We start from the raw sequence: 17566 nt of genomic DNA on the forward strand, positions 1-17566 counted from the left end.
ATAGATAGATAGATAGATAGATAGATAGATAGATAGATAGATAGATAGATATCCCACATCACGGTCTCCAAGTCCAACAACAGAAATTAATAAGAACAGAAAAGCCCACTGTTTCCTCCATAGATAGCTCCGGCCCATTTTGCCCTTAGCGTCAAATTATACTCACAGCATCGATTTTCCGCGCAAATAGTTTGTGAGCCGATAATCGTGTCAGCTTGCTGTCGTTTGTCGAGCTAACATGTTATAATATTATTTGGTGGAGCTGTTCAAAGGGGGCATTAGACATCCCCAAGCAAGCAGTGAGAAATGGAAACAAATAGGCTCTAAACGTTCATGTCAGATGATTGTTATTCAAACGCTTAACGTGGGTGTTCATAAAATTTACAAAGAAATTTCCGGTTGTTGTTGTTTTTTGTTTGTTTGTTTGTTTTTGTTTTTTGTTGTTGTTGTTGCTTTGGGGTTTTTTAGGGTGTCATTACCTGTGTCGAATTAAGTCGGGTTTTTTTTCTCTGGTAAGATAGTTACTTGTATGTTTATTTATTTGTTTATTTATCTTTTTTCATTTATTTATCTGTTTGTTTATTTATCTATTTAACTATTCCTTTTTATTTATCTATTTATTCTTTTATTTATGCATTTATTTCTTCATTTATCTTCAGCTGCTTTGCTTGCGACTGAAGTGAGAGTTCAGTAATGCTATTTACATGAGATTCCAGTGGTTCTTATTCATCCGTTTGTCAATTCATTATTCCATTCGTTTGTTTATTCCTTCATTCATTCCTTCATTCGTTCGTTCTTTCATTCATTTATTTTTTATCATTAATTTGCTCATTCAGTCTTCCATTTATTCGTTATATGCTTGCTTGTTGGTTAGCTTGATCATTTTGTTTACTCATCAGATCGAGACAGACATTTGTCCTATTTCGACTTCATTCATTTCATTTGTTCTTTCACACTTCTTTTTTTTTAGGGGGGGGGGGGGGGTGAGGGGAGGGAGGAGGGAGGGGGGACGGAGACACACAGGCCACTAGTATATTTTCATTTACGTATTTATTCATCATGGTTTTTTTTCTCTCTCTCAAGGCCTGACTAAGCGCGTTGGGTTACGCTGCTGGTCAGGCATCTGCTTGGCAGATGTGGTGTAGCGTATATGGATTTGTCCGAACGCAGTGACGCCTCCTTGAGCTACTGAAACTGAAACTGAAACTCATCATGTTTTGGTTTCTTTTTCGTTCCTTCATTCGTTCATTCATTCATTCATTCATGTCTTTCTTTCTTTGAAGGGATTCACCGAGGCGAAAGGCACGTCGCAAACAGTGTGCAGTCACCAGGCATGAGGAAGGGATCATCCAAACAGACCCTAACTCGCCGGATTCCTTTCCGTGGTCTCAGCCTTCCACCCCTCACACCATCCTAACCTCCAACTTCCAACCTCTCTCTCCCCCCCACCTCCACCTCCACCTCCCACTCCCCCCACCATCCTAACCTCCAACTTTCAACCTCTCTCTCTCTCCCCCACCTCCACCTCCCACTCCCCCCACCATCCTAACCTCCAACTTTCAACCTCTCTCTCTCTCCCCCACCTCCACCTCCCACTCCCCCCACCATCCTAACCCTCCAACTTTCAACCTCTCTCTCTCTCCCTCACCTCCACCTCCCACTCCCCCACCATCCTAACCTCCAACTTTCAACCTCTCTCTCTCTCCCTCACCTCCACCTCCCACTCCCCCACCATCCTAACCTCCAACTTTCAACCTCTCTCTCTCTCCCCAACCTCCACCTCCACCTCCCACTTCCCCCACCATCCTAACCCTCCAACTTTCAACCTCTCTCTCTCTCCCCCACCTCCACCTCCACCTCCCACTTCCCCCACCATCCTAACCCTCCAACTTTCAACCTCTCTCTCTCTCCCCCCCACCTCCACCTCCCACTCCCCCCACCATCCTAACTCTCCAACTTTCAACCTCTCTCTCTCTCCCCCACCTCCACCTCCCACTCCCCCCACCATCCTAACCCTCCAACTTTCAACCTCTCTCTCTCTCCCTCACCTCCACCTCCCACTCCCCCACCATCCTAACCTCCAACTTTCAACCTCTCTCTCTCTCCCCCACCTCCACCTCCCACTCCCCCCACCATCCTAACCCTCCAACTTTCAACCTCTCTCTCTCTCCCCCACCTCCACCTCCCACTCCCCCCACCATCCTAACCTCCAACTTTCAACCTCTCTCTCTCTTTCCCCCACCTCCACCTCCCACTTCCCCCACCATCCTAACCCTCCAACTTTCAACCTCTCTCTCTCTCCCCCACCTCCACCTCCCACTCCCCCCACCATCCTAACCCTCCAACTTTCAACCTCTCTCTCTCTCCCTCACCTCCACCTCCCACTCCCCCACCATCCTAACCTCCAACTTTCAACCTCTCTCTCTCTCCCCCACCTCCACCTCCCACTCCCCCACCATCCTAACCTTCAACTTTCAACCTCTCTCTCTCTCCCCCACCTACCTCCACCTCCACCTCCCACTCCCCCCACCATCCTAACCTACAACTTTCAACCTCTCTCTCTCCCCCCCCCCCCCACCTCCACCTCCCACTCCCCCCACCATCCTAACCTCCAACTTTCAACCTCTCTCTCTATCCCCCACCTCCACCTCCCACTCCCCCCACCATCCTAACCTTCAACTTTCAACCTCTCTCTCTCTCCCCCACCTCCACCTCCACCTCCCACTCCCCCCACCATCCTAACCTACAACTTTCAACCTCTCTCCCCCCCCCCCACCTCCACCTCCCACTCCCCCCACCATCCTAACCTACAACTTTCAACCTCTCTCTCTCTCCCCCCCCCACCTCCACCTCCCACTCCCCCCACCATCCTAACCTCCAACTTTCAACCTCTCTCTCTATCCCCCACCTCCACCTCCCACTCCCCCCACCATCCTAACCTCCAACTTTCAACCTCTCTCTCTCTCCCCCCCCCCCCCACCTCCCACTCCCCCCACCATCCTAACCTCCATCTTCCAACCTCTCTCTCTTTCCCCCACCTCCACCTCCCACTTCCCCCACCATCCTAACCTCCAACTTCCAACCTCTCTCTCTTTCCCCCACCTCCACCTCCCACTCCCCCCACCATCCTAACCTCCAACTTTCAACCTCTCTCTCCCCCCCCCCCACCTCCACCTCCCACTCCCCCCACCATCCTAACCTCCAACTTTCAACCTCTCTCTCCCCCCCCCCACCTCCACCTCCCACTCCCCCCACCATCCTAACCTCCAACTTTCAACCTCTCCCCCCCCCACCTCCACCTCCCACTCCCCCCACCATCCTAATCTCCAACTTTCAACCTCTCTCTCCCCCCCCCCCCCCCCAACCTCCACCTCCCACTCCCCCCACCATCCTAACCTCCAACTTTCAACCTCTCTCTCTCTCCCCCACCTCCACCTCCCACTCCCCCAACCATCCTAACCTACAACTTTCAACCTCTCTCTCTCTCCCCCCCCCACCTCCACCTCCCACTCCCCCCACCATCCTAACCTCCAACTTCCAGCCTCTCTCTCTCTCCCCACCTCCACCCCCCACCCCCACCCCCCCCCCCCCCCCCCCTCCCCCCTCCCCACCAAAAAAAAAGTTAAAAAAATTACGCAACATCCCTTGAAAAGCATTTAAGATATTTCTGGCAGTTGTCAACACCCGTTAGTGTCCATTCTTTTTTCCTCTTTTTGTTATCTCTTTAACATTTTTGAAAAACTTTTTTTTTTAACTTCTAAACCACTATTCGTCAGCGATGCAAAATGGCCCACAACGGAACCGCTGGCTCCCCTTCCCCCCCGTTCCCCATTCCAGAACTGTGCCACAGCCCCGCCTTCTGGAACTCGGCGCGCGTGATCGTGGCCTTGACCTTGGTGCTGGTCGTCGTCACCAACGCGCTGCTGGTGCTGGTCACGTGGCGCGCGGCAGGCACGCGCATCAACCCTTTCCTCTTCGGGTCGCTGGCCATGTCGGACCTGCTGACCGGGCTGCTCGTGCTGCCTTTCCACCTGTCCTTCGCCATTGAAATGGACACCTCCAGGGCTGTGGGGGGTCCAGCAGCCTGCGTCTTCAGGTGAGGAGGTCCCGTTCGTTATTTGCATACATCAGATGACTGTCTTGAGGCTCGTCCATACCTGAATGAGGAAGGTTATGGCAGAATAGTTAATGAGAGTGAGGAGGTCCGGTTCGTTATTTGCATACATCAGATCATTGTCTTGAGGCTCGTCCATACCTGAAGGAGAAAGGTTATGGCAGAATAGTTAATGAGACGCTCATCTACCAATATACAGAGTCTTTGAGAGTGTGGGTTTCCAATCCCGCTCTCACCCTTTCTCCTAAGTGTGACGGAAAATCAAACTGAGCGTCTGTATAGTCACTGGGATGAGACGATAAAACCAGGTTCCGTGTGGATCACGCTCTTTGCGCACTGAAAACAACAACAACAACAATAACAACAACAACAATAATAATAATAATAACAACAACAACAACAACAATAATAATAATAATATAATAATAATAATAATAATAATAATAATAATAATAATAATAATGAAATAACCCATTGCGACGAGAGTGTTGTCCTCTAGCAAAAAAAACTGAAATACACTGTGCTTGGTACGCAGAATATATAAGCATGCGCTCAGGACCTGATTAATTAAGCGCTGTGGGTTATGTTGCTGGTCAGGTATCTGCCTTGCAGATGTGTTGTGGTGTATATGGTTTTGTCCGAACGCAGTGAAAGACTGAAGCTGAAGCAGAAAACATTCATAACCCGCGAAGCAGCACGCGCTATGGCTGTCTCTCATTCTGAACAAGATTAAACCAAAGGTCTTCAGGATGCATGGACTCTCACAGACTCAAGTTAAACATCCTCAGGCAGTGCGGTCAAACTGTTGCAGCGAGACTTCTTGCGGGATGTATTTGTATTATTTGTATTCATATCACTCTTTTTGTCACCCTCTTCGGGTCGCTGGCCATGACATCAGACCCGTTTAAATTTCACGTTTCAAGTTTTAATTATCCTTTCACTCCTATTGGAGTATGGAGGATTATTGCAAAATAATCTTTTCGTGCCCAGAACAAACATTTCCAAATACACAACAATGTCACATAAAAGTTGAGAAAACACAAATGTCTTTTAACTCCAAAAGTATAACTAGGCAACATTTGCAAATCTAATCATCTTACGTACAGCTAAAATGAATTTTTTGCCTCCTTTGAGCATATTGCAAAAATTAAAAACCTATTTTGGAGGCAAATATTTTTAGGAACATATCTATTTCGTAACTGATCATAATTGGGACATTCCATTATAAAATGAAACTCATCACCAATCACAGACATGTTACATACCTTACAAAGCCGTAAGCCCTGTTTCTATTTCCAGCTTATGATTATGTTTAAAGGAAACACTGCTGGCTTCCTCTCCAGGGGCGTGTCCATGACGAAGTGTTCTCCATTATGTTCACAAACCAAAGGCAGAGAATCTGTCTCTGTATATCGCTATGCTTCTCCGCTTTCACAGCCTTTCTTTTCTCGTCCACTGACATCTTGTGCGAGACGTCTGCCTGATGCCCCCAGACCAACAGACAGTGATATATAATTAGGGTCAGCGAGACGTCTGACTGATGCCCCCAGACCAACAGACAGTGATATATAATTAGGGTCAGCGAGACGTCTGACTGATGCCCCCAGACCAACAGACAGTGATATATAATTAGGGTCAGCGAGACGTCTGACTGATGCCCCCAGACCAACAGACAGTGATATATAATTAGGGTCAGCGAGACGTCTGACTGATGCCCCCAGACCAACAGACACAGTGATATATAATTAGGGTCAGCGAGACGTCTGACTGATGCCCCCAGACCAACAGACACAGTGATATATAATTAGGGTCAGCGAGACGTCTGACTGATGCCCCCAGACCAACAGACAGTGATATATAATTAGGTCAGCGAGACGTCTGACTGATGCCCCCAGACCAACAGACAGTGATATATAATTAGGGTCAGCGAGACGTCTGACTGATGCCCCCAGACCAACAGACAGTGATATATAATTAGGGTCAGCGAGACGTCTGACTGATGCCCCCAGACCAACAGACAGTGATATATAATTAGGTCAGCGAGACGTCTGACTGATGCCCCCAGACCAACAGACAGTGATATATAATTAGGTCAGCGAGACGTCTGACTGATGCCCCCAGACCAACAGACAGTGATATATAATTAGGTCAGCGAGACGTCTGACTGATGCCCCCAGACCAACAGACAGTGATATATAATTAGGTCAGCGAGACGTCTGACTGATGCCCCCAGACCAACAGACAGTGATATATAATTAGGTCAGCGAGACGTCTGACTGATGCCCCCAGACCAACAGACAGTGATATATAATTAGGTCAGCGAGACGTCTGACTGATGCCCCCAGACCAACAGACAGTGATATATAATTAGGTCAGCGAGACGTCTGACTGATGCCCCCAGACCAACAGACAGTGATATATAATTAGGTCAGCGAGACGTCTGACTGATGCCCCCAGACCAACAGACAGTGATATATAATTAGGTCAGCGAGACGTCTGACTGATGCCCCCAGACCAACACACAGTGATATATAATTAGGTCAGCGAGCCTCCACATCTGTAGCTCCTTCACTCAAGAATTAGATCTGTGAGAACATTTGAAAAACGTCTTCTCTTACGGTTGAAACTCATGCACTCTCAATCAATTGCTTGCTCTCTCTCTCTCTCTCTCTCTCTCTCTCTCTCTGCGTACGCGCGTGCACGCGTTTGTGTGTGTGTGTATGTGTGCGTGTGTGTGTGTGTGTGTGTGTGTGTGTGTGTGTGTGTGTTGTATGCTGTGGAGGCATCTTAATTTTATCTCTGCGTGCTTGGGGAGGGGGTCCGGTGGGTGTGTGTGTGTGGGGGGGGGGGGGGTGACGCTGTGAGCACATCCAAACCAGTCAAAGGAGGAATTTGGGACGTTCCCAGTATGAATCCAGTTTATCCACCCTTTCATTCATTCATTGCTCAGCGGCGTCCTGTTCCACATCCTGCAGACCATTTCGCTCTACTCTTTCTTCGCCCTCAGCCTGGACCGTCTGCTGTCCATCGAGTGCCCGCTGCGCTACCCAAGCATGATGACATGGAAGGTAAGCGTGTGTATGCAGAGTTTTATTGTTGTTTTTTGTGTGTTTGTTTGTTACCACACACCTTGAGCTTTGGTGTCCAGACAGTGTTGTATGTCACACGAGCCCAGGCCGACCGACCGCGCGCTCACTCAAACACGAACACTGGCCCAGCACACGAATTCACGCAAGCACAAACGCACGCACGCATGCACATACGGACACACACACACACACACACACACACACACACACACACACACACACACACACACACACACACACACACACTCGCTCACACACACTCAAACACTCACAGAGGCAGGAGAGTGGGAGCCATGGTCTTCACTCCATGGTTTATTTCCTGCCAGTGCTGAACTGAATGTGACATAATGTTGTGTTCCAACACAGGTGGAACTCTTGTGAAAGATACAAACCATAACTTACGCCATCGACAACTGTACCCCTTTTTAAGCTGTCAAAATCAGACATTCACCTGACGCGTACAAATCGACACGCCCAAACAGTGCACAGCTAACATCACAATACTTAAAAATCAATCTCACTATCCCACCCTCCCCTCCACACAACACCTTAAAACATACACAGAAAAACAGAAACAAACACACACTGTCGCAAGTATCAGAAAAGGGGAAATTCAAAAAGCTGTGTCTTAAACTTCTTGAACGTTAAAAAACCGATTTTTTTCTCAGGGACAGAGGTAGAGAGTTCCAGACATTGGGGCCAAAGACAGAGAATGGTCACAAAGAATAACCGACGAACTGTAAGTAGAGTGGGGTCAAGAGACCCTAGCATCTTTGAAAGATTGCTTAGACGGAGAAGTTCAGAAAGATCTGGTGGCATATTGTCGTGAAAGAGTCACTGGAAGAAGTGTTCTGAGCAGTAATGTTGCACTCTTGCGCCTGGATTTACTTACCACGAATCGGGCTGCATGATTCTGAATTTGTGAAAGATTACTTAATTTGTTCTCAAGGGGACCAGCTAAAAGATAGTTACAGTAGTCAAATCTAGACAGTGTAAAAGAAACAGCTAGTTTGTTGGTAGCAGCAGTGGAAAAGAAGGAGCGAATTCCTACGTAACTGACAGAACAGAGTGCGCCACAAGTGTTTGATATGTGCATCAATGGAAAATATATCATCTAAGTAGAAGCCAACGTTTCTAACAGACTAAGAGAATGGTATGTCACAGCAAAAGATGGACACAGTGTTAAAAATGACGTGTTTAATTTTTGATTTGGTGCCAATAAAATCAAGTTCAAGTTTTATTCTCATTCATCTTAAACTTGTTTTCATTCATTCACTCAGCCACATCATCCCCAAATGAATTTATAAAACTGCGAGCAAGAGTTAGAAACAGTAGAGTTGTGGAGCTAGAAATCGCCTGCAAGGAAATGTTATGAGTGAACTGGCTGACGAATGACAGACAAGAGGCTGTGTATACATAGTAAATGAAACTGGACCCTTGACTGAACCCTGTGGCACTCCATACTTCAACACAGAAGGAGTGGTTCGTGACCAAGAAGGACAGACTTGATGCGACAAGTTGAATACGAGACAAACTAAACGAGGACAATTCCAGGATAGCCAAAGAGGTTAGTAAACATGTTATGAGAATGTTATGGTCTGTGGTGTCGAACGCTGCCTACAAATCAAGCAGTTACAAATTAAATAAAATTCAAATTAAAAAAAAAAAAAACTTAATCAGTCCACATGAAAATTAACATGTGCAATGCAATCACAGGCTCGTTGTAGACACCAACATAAAAATGAACATAAAAATAAACATAGAGATGAATTAGAGACATGGCCACTGTCAGATGTCTGATGGAGGTCACTGACCGCTCGCAACAAGGCGGTTTTTATGGTGCTATGGCTGACTGAAGTGGCTGTAGAAGTTTGCGAGACACCAGATGCTGCAACAACTGTTTCAACACAATACGCTCCAATACATTTGACAAGAAAGGTAAATCAGAAACAGGACGATAGTGTTTCAAATATTTTGAAAGTTGGCTTTTCAAAACAGGGGTGAGATAAGAGCATGCTCAAACGCGGAGCTACAGTACCAGATGACAAAGACATATTGATGATAACTATAACTATGGAAGTAATCTCATGCAAACAATCATATAACACAGAGGCAGACGTGGGGTCAAGGTCACAGGATGACGAGATCTTTGGCTTTTTTTTTCTTTTTGGGGGGAGGGGGGCGGAGTTGAGGGGGAGGGAGGGGCTCTTTTCGTTGTTGTTGTTGTATATGTATACAAACGAGGGTGATTAAGACACTCTCCTCCCCAACCACAACCCCTATCCTTCCACTTTTACAGGTGAACATGGCGGCGGTGGCGACCATCTGGACGGTGCCTGCATTGTCCTACGGGTTGGTGCCGGCCACGGGGCTGGGCACGTACGAGTACAAGTGCTGGCAGAGCATGTGCAACCTGGGCGACATAGACGCGGGCTACCTGACCTTCTTGCTCCTCTCCTCCTCCTGTGTCTTCCTGGGCACCTACGTGCTGAACGGGCGCATCTTCTGGGTGGCCCGCAAGCAGGGCCTCAAGACCGTGGAAATGGCCCAGCACTTTCGCTCCCAGACTGGGAAGAAACTCAACATGGGCGACAGGTTGAAGGCGGCAAAGTAGGTCTGGGTATAGGGGAGGGGGTAAAAATCATAATGATACTTTATTTCATATGTCGCCATTCCATGTAAAACATGCTCAGCTATGGATGAGCAACGTAAAAACCGACATGCAGAACTGAACGCATCTCTTGGATGAAGGTGGCAAACATATGTACCGGGTGAGGGTTGTGGCGAAGGCGGCTGGAGTGATAATTGTAATGATGTTTTCATTAAGAGCGATGGTTTTGAGTTGGTGGCCTTACCATGAGTAATGGTGCTTATTTGTTGTTGAATATTTCTCGCTTTCATTCATTCTTTCTTTCTTTTTTCTTTCTTTTTCTAAATTTTTTCTTCTTTTTTGTCCAGTATTAATATTTGTTTGTGTATATTTTAGTTGCTGCTGCTGGTATATGTTAATATAACACGTTTACTGCCAGGCAAACAGAACTTGCTGCAGGAACTCTGCCAGGGAGGGTTTTGATTGAAAATACGTATAACAAAGAAATTATACAGGCTAGACTTTTTGTCACATGTCAAAAGTCTTTTTCAGAGAGGAAATAGACCAAGCTTTCTTTTGAAAGCACTCTTGAATCAGGGGGGCGGGGGGTAGTATGTCACACAAAAATACAATAACACGAACACGCATGCAAACAATGAAAACACACACACACACACACACACACACACACACACACACACACACACACACACACACACACACACACACACACACACACACACAAGAAACACGGACACGCATGCAAGCAATGAAAACCCACTAAATGCAGCCCTAGTATCCAAGACGTTGTGACTGAACTTATACAACATCAACACTATCGAGATAACACACATTTGAATGATTATTCATTGCTTAGAATGTTTTCAGAAATGTTAAACTCCAGTCCAGTTGGTATCCTCCTTTGATGTATTATAATTAATGCTGTTATTTATATTTACATTGTTGTAGGTTAATACTTGTTGATATGCATATACATATTCTCCTTCCCATGACACCTCATTCAATACACACCACAATCTCTTTAGACTTTTTCTTATAATATACTTTTCCTCTGATACATAACATGAACACTTTTTTTTTTTACACTAATATTCACATGCATTCCCTTTCCTTTATCCACTACTTTACTCCTTTCCGTCTAAAAACTCTTATAGTGAATAGACGTTACACTGAAGAAAACACATTTTGGAACCATTCCAAAACGTATGCCGTCCTCCGTGTTTCTCCTTTGATGGGGCTATAACTATTAGAACGGTTTATTCAAAGACTGCACTCGTGTTTATTCATGATAGAAATATAGTTTGCTTCTGGGTTTGAGAACAGTTATGGCACTATTTCTATTTCCGGCTGATGAAAAATTCAGGAAAACTCAAAATAGTAAAGTTGGTAATACAACCGCAACTACCGTGTTATGGGTTAGCCCATATGGGTACGATGGTTAGCCCGTCATGTAGACAGTGAACAGATAAAAGGATACATTATGTTTGGGTTTGGAGCTTGATTCTGGGGCGGCTGGGGGGTGGGGGGTGGGTAGTTTCTGGGTTTATTTTGTCTGTGCCCATGACTAGCCTACTTGTTTTCTAGCCCATGGTTAGCGCAAGTTATGTGCTTTTTTTTTTTTACAGTGAGTAAATACAAAACATACTTTTTGTTTAATATGTTGTATGTTTGGTGGGGTTTTTTGTTGTTGTTGTTGTTTGTTTTGCTGTTGTTTTTACCAATAATTGCTTATAAAGTAATGTATCTCGATAAATCTCTTCGTGTAGATACAAGGTAATGTTCGTGGTTACAGTACTAATCGATAAATCTCTTCGTGTAGATACAAGGTAATGTTCGTGGTTACAGTACTAATCGATAAATATCTTCGTGCAGATACAAGGCAATGTTCGTGGTTACAGTACAAATCGATAAATATCTTCGTGTAGATACAAGGTAATGTTCGTGGTTACAGTACCAATCGTTAAATATCAGTACTAATCGATAAATATCTTCGTGTAGATACAAGGTAATGTTCGTGGTTACAGTACTAATCAATAAAATCTCTTCGTGTAGATACATTTAATGTTCGTGGTTACAGTACTAAGCCTGCAGCTTTCCTTTTCCTTTCCTTTATTTTTTTCAGCATTGCTTCCTAAATGTCTTTGTTTGTTTGTTTGTCGTGATTGTTGCCTTCACCAGTGCGTTCGATTTAAGAGCAGGTCAGGCATCTGCTCCTTCTGTCAAAAAGAATAATACAGCAGAAGTGGTGTAGCCTGTGTGATCAGTTTCAGTTTCAGTTTCAGTAGCTCAAGGAGGCGTCACTGCGTTCGGACAAATCCATATACGCTACACCACATCTGCCAAGCAGATGCCTGACCAGCAGCGTAACTCAACGCGCTTTGTCAGGCCTTGAGAAAAAATAAATAAAATAAAATAAAATAATAAATGAATAAATAAACAAATAAATAAATAATATAATAAATAAATAATATAATAAATAAATAAATAAATGATAATGAAAATAAAATAAATAAATAGATAAATAAATAAATAAAATAAATGTGGTGTAGCCTGTGTGAATCAGTCTGCACACTGTCCCACCTCCTTTTTTTATTTTTATTTTTTTCTCTCTCTCTCTCTCAAGGCCTGACTAAGCGCGTTGGGTTACGCTGCTGGTCAGGTATTCTCTTGGCAGATTTGGTGTAGCGTATATGGATTTGACCGAACGCAGTGACACCTCCTTGAGCTACTGATACTGATACTGATACTGACACTGATACTCCCACTTCCTTGTAAAGTGAAAAACTGGAACTGGAACTGGATTTGTCAAGCCCTGATCGGTGCGTAGAGCTTTAGTAAAGCTTAAACATCTGATCCTTACCCCTTCTTTGTGGATATCATGTTGCGTATATGGATCGGTGAACATTCTATGAAACCACCTTAAAACACTGAAAACTAAAACTATTTGTGGGGAACGAAATGTAAAGCGCTTTGAGCAATAGAAGAAGACAAAAATGACTGCAGGATTCTTCAAAGACAAAAAACTAAAGTTTATAAAAACCTTTTGGGTGGTAGTTGAATCCTCTTTGTTTTGACACGACGTTTCGAACCATAGGCCCGTTGTCAAGTGATGAGAAGAGGACAGTGTGAATAGGAAAGCCTATGTGAGGAAAGGGTGATGACATCTCACTACTTTCTGTTTTGATGGGCCATGCACACTAAACACTTGCTGATCACCATTCAGTGCCATACGTACTCACTCACACACACACACACACACACACACACACACACACACACACACACACACACACACACACACACACACGCACGCACACACACACACACACACACATACAATATTTCTGGAGAAACGCGCTATATAAAGTCCACTAGAAGTAGTAGTAGTAGTGTTTTCTTCCTCCATCAGGTCAATCCTGCTGGCCCTAAGTCTCTTCACGGTGTGCTGGGGGCCCTACTACACCGCTCTCTTCTGCTTCGTGCTGTTCCGGGCAATGACCACCCCGCTGACCGAGTTCGGCCTCCTGTGGTTGGCCATCTCCAACAGCTACATGAACTTCTTCGTCTTCGTGGCCACGTACCGCTCCTTTCGCCAGCACTTCCTGCACATGATCGGCGTCAAGAACCGGGTGGGTACGGCCGACATCACCATCATCTCCAGCTCTTAAGAAGAGGGAGGAGATGCTGCAGGTCGGGTAAGGGTGGAAAATCGGGGGTTACGGCCCCCGGGTGTGGTGGGGAGGGGTGGGGACGGCGATGAAATGACACTTCTGCACTGCAAACAACGTCAAGGTCAAGGCCAATATTTCCAGAGAAAAAATGGTCCATATGTGTGGGAGGGGGTGGGGTGGATGATATATTGAAAAAAAGAAGATAAACAAAGCACAACATGGTGACGATGTTATTGGCACAATCCTCACCATGGGCGCTTAAAAAAAAGGGGGACAGTGACGTCAATGAAACATTGAGAGGGACTGTTAATAAATGACTCGTTGAAACACTTAAAAGGAAGTTGCCAACAATGACGTCGACAAAGAAGTTTGTGAGGGGCTGCCAACAGTGACGTCCCTGAAGCAGTTTAAGAGGGACTGTCAACAGTGACGTCACTGAAAAAACATTTTGTGAGGTGCTGCCACATCTGGCCTCACCTGGAACGGTTTCCCTTTCGCGATGTTTCGCCCACAGCCTGCGAAATACACTCGATCAACTCTATTTCCGAGTTCGTTGTCGATCGATCAACATACTTTGTATAGGAACGGTGGGTGTGTGGGGTGGCTGATTGTGTAGTTTAAACAGTTTTCGTACATTAACAGAGAAAAACAACAGAATCATAATTTGTGTCGTGCGTAGTGATATAAAAGCTATGATGTCAAATATCATTCCATTCACGAAAACCTATTTTGTTCAGGAAGGCAAATGGTGGTAGCCCTCATGCAGGAAATGTAGCCTTTTCACAGTGTGAATTTTGTGCTATGAGCCATTACGACTTCGAAGTCGATGAAAGAGATTTGCCACATTGCTTTTGCGAGCAATCCCCATGCAGAACAACTGTTTGAACCTGGTTCAAATGATTTAGGCAGATCAACACTCAGTGACTGGGGACCGTTGTGGTCGTCCAGAAAATTCGTTGCTCCAGAGAAGATGGCCCTGGTAAGGTGAATGGCTGAGGAGAATTGTGACATTACGCGTGATGAAGAACATTTCATCGAGGAGTACCTTGGGATTTTGGGGAATGTTGGGGCCCTCATAACTTGAATGATAAAAAAGAAGGTAGGAGTTCATCAGAGCACAAACATGATCAAACAAGTTGACGGAGCTCAGAACATTGTAAGTGGAGACGAAACGTGGTTATTTCAGTGTGACCCCGAACCAAAGCAACAGTTAGCAGTCTGGGTCTTTCCAAGTGAGAACCCATCTTTAAAACCTAAAAGATCAAGAAGCACATGCAAATAAATGATGGTGAATGTATTCTATTTCTTTCAAAATTCGGCCATGTAGCTACCATATCCATCCATTCAAGACGGGAAGACAATGGCACACAAGACAATGACCACTGTGTCAGCCACTGCTTTCCTAAAGTATTCGAGGCATGGTGCAAACAGTGTTCCCGAACTGGAAGCTAGGGTATTCTGCTGCATCATGACAATGCCTGTGCACACACTGAAACAACTCTTGACTTCTGGTGAAAACAACAACAACACACAGCTGGTCACATATCCTCCATATTCCATTGATTTGTCCCCTTGTGATAAGTTCTGCTGTCTGCGGTCAAGCAACAGCTGAAACGAAGACAGTTCGAATGCACTGAAGATGCTCGAGCCTTCTTGGAGAGCGTTATTCTGGGTACATGAATGGGCGAAAGCTGAGGGAGTACATATCGATGATCTGGAATAGTCGTGTTGTGTGAAAGTATACCTGCATTGAGATACTTGTTCAATATCCCTCGTGTAACAGCAAGGACAATATCTAACTTTGGGTGAGTTTTAATGGCATGAAAGCTCACTTTTCTTTTGAAACGTTCAGTATATGTGAAAGGCATCGTACAAGAAACGTTTGCACTGGGATAAGCATGTCTCTCGAAGAAAAAAAAAGATGTGTATGAAACGCATGACAACAAGTTGAAATGGCATAATACAGTCAGATGTACGTGGTGATAAGTTCTACTTTGCTTGTGCTTGGCTTTTAGCTATAGTTCTCTGGTCAAATTACAGTTTACAAAACTGACGTTCTGTGATTATTGTGAAGAGTCTCCTCATCTTCCTCTCTTCTTCTGCCTCATCTAAAACAATTTTCTTGGGAATTTCAGAAATGAATGTTTTCTTGGCGAAAATAAACCTGCTAACTTTGTGTTTGCTTGGAAACCTGAATCCTTTTGATGCCACACATTGAGATTACGGCTTCATGGAGAATTAAGTACGTGTGGGACTGATATGTGTGTTCCGACGGATTTTGTGTGTGTATGTGTGTGTGTGTGTGTGTGTGTGTGTGTGTGTGTGTGTGTGTGTGTGTGTGTGTGTGCGTATGTATGTGTGTGCGCGTGTGTGTCTGTCTGTCTGTCTGTTTGTCTTTGTGTCTCTGTGTCTCTGTCTCTCTCTCTCTGTCTCTGTCTCTCTCTCTCTGTCTCTCTCTCTCTCTCTCTGTCTCTGTCTCTCTCTCTCTCTCTCTCTCTCTCTCTCTCTCTCTCGATGAATGGGTTTGATGCAAGATGAGCATTGCCTCTATGACCTTGGTAGATACATCTATTGTGCAAACCGACGTCGTTAATGCTTTTTCCTTTTTCTTGACTTTTTTCGTTTGAAGATACGTATGACACTGTTGATCATTTTCACAGTACACTGTAACTACTGTTCACTCTAACATTGTCAGCACGATTGGTTGTAACGGGTCATATGACCTTTGCAATAAAATTATTGCATTCTTGCGTTCTCTCTCTCTCTCTCTCTCTCTCTCTCTCTCTCTCTGTTTAAATGTGAATGTGAATGTCACGTCTTTATTTCTTCATCTCTTTGCTACTTTGTGGATGTTTTGATTCATTTTCATTTTCCATTTGCCCTGAGGGCTGGATGAAAAAAGCACATGCATGCTTATTCCACTTCCCTCAATAAAAAACTTCGTTCTTTCGTTCTCTCTCTCTCTCTCTCTCTCTCTCTCTCTCTCTCTCTCTCTCTCTCTCTCTCTCTCTCTTATTTCAAGATATCCTGTAGACATGATATTGCCTTTCTTTTTGAACAATACCGTTGACAACATTTTTATTACATTGTCATTTATTCGGGTTTGTTTTTTTTCAAAACTTGATTTTTTTTATGTGTGTCTATGATTTAATATGCAAACAAAGGCAATCTGTAAAGAAGCTTGGAAATCTAATGCTTGTATTATGCACGCCTTCCTTGTCTTCTTTTTTTTGTCTTTTTTTTTCAGCCTCCCATTTTCGAGCGACGGTTGGTTGAATGTAAACAACACGTGCGTTTTATTATCTCTTGCCCTTGTTAATAAATAAAAGATTTGGGCTTGTTTAGCCTTTCCTGTGTGTGTGGTGGGTGTTGCATGAATTACTTCACACGCTTTTCTGCGTTTCTGTCTGACTTTCCGTCGTTGCATAATTATTATGTCTGTCTCTGCCTCCATGTCTTCTCTGTCCCTGTCTGTCTCCATATCCGTGTGTCTGTCTGTCCACCTGTCTCTGTCTCTTTCTGTCTGACTTCCTGTCTCTCTTTCTCTCTCTTTTTTTCTGTCTGTCTGTCTCTGTCTCTGTATCTCTCTCTCTCACAGATTTTTTTCTCTCTCTCTCACTCACACACACAGAGACAGACAGACAGACAGACAGACAGACACACACACACACACACACACACACACACACACACACACACACACACACACACACACACCTACATTCCATTTAAGTCAAGTTTCAGTCACAGTGGTAGACACTATCATAATTTTCAGTTCATTACTCTATCACAAATTATGATGCCGACCACGGCTGAAGCACCCCGAGCACGTATTGGTAATGTTTACTCTGTTTTGATTACCTTTTCGTTGTTGTTGTTGTTGTGTGTGTGTGTGTGTGTGTGTCTGTTTGTCTGTCTGTGTCTGTGTGTGCGTGTGTGTGTGTGTTTGTGTGTGTGTGTGTGTGTGTGTGTGAGCGCGCGCGCGCGCGCGCGCGTGTGTGTGTGTGTGTGTCCGTCTGTCTGTCTGTCTGTCTATCTATCTGTCTGTCTGTGTGTGTGTGATTGAGAGAGAGAGAGAGAG

At 44.8% G+C, this 17566-nt stretch overlaps 1 protein-coding gene across 1 annotated transcript; it reads left to right on the forward strand.

The window, feature by feature from the left end:
* The first annotated feature begins 3785 nt into the window (after positions 1–3785).
* LOC143293172 (adenosine receptor A2b-like) lies at positions 3786–13482 on the forward strand. Its single transcript, XM_076604097.1, has 4 exons — positions 3786–4096; positions 7065–7182; positions 9503–9813; positions 13224–13482. The coding sequence occupies exons 1-4, from the start codon at positions 3786–3788 to the stop codon at positions 13480–13482; spliced, it is 999 nt and encodes a 332-aa protein (XP_076460212.1).
* Positions 13483–17566: the final 4084 nt, after the last annotated feature.

This window comes from Babylonia areolata, chromosome 18, assembly GCF_041734735.1.
Source record: "Babylonia areolata isolate BAREFJ2019XMU chromosome 18, ASM4173473v1, whole genome shotgun sequence".
Lineage (NCBI taxonomy): Eukaryota > Metazoa > Mollusca > Gastropoda > Neogastropoda > Buccinidae > Babylonia > Babylonia areolata.

What these genes read in the sequence shown, in the direction of transcription:
- LOC143293172 (XM_076604097.1), top strand. Translation starts at nt 3,786, where the DNA reads ATGGCCCACAACGGAACCGCTGGCTCCCCTTCCCCCCCGTTCCCCATT. An exon ending in CAAGCATGATGACATGGAAG is followed by an intron (nt 7,183 to 9,502) that starts GTAAGCGTGTGT and finishes CCACTTTTACAG; the next exon opens with GTGAACATGGCGGCGGTGGC. An exon ending in GACAGGTTGAAGGCGGCAAA is followed by an intron (nt 9,814 to 13,223) that starts GTAGGTCTGGGT and finishes TTCCTCCATCAG; the next exon opens with GTCAATCCTGCTGGCCCTAA.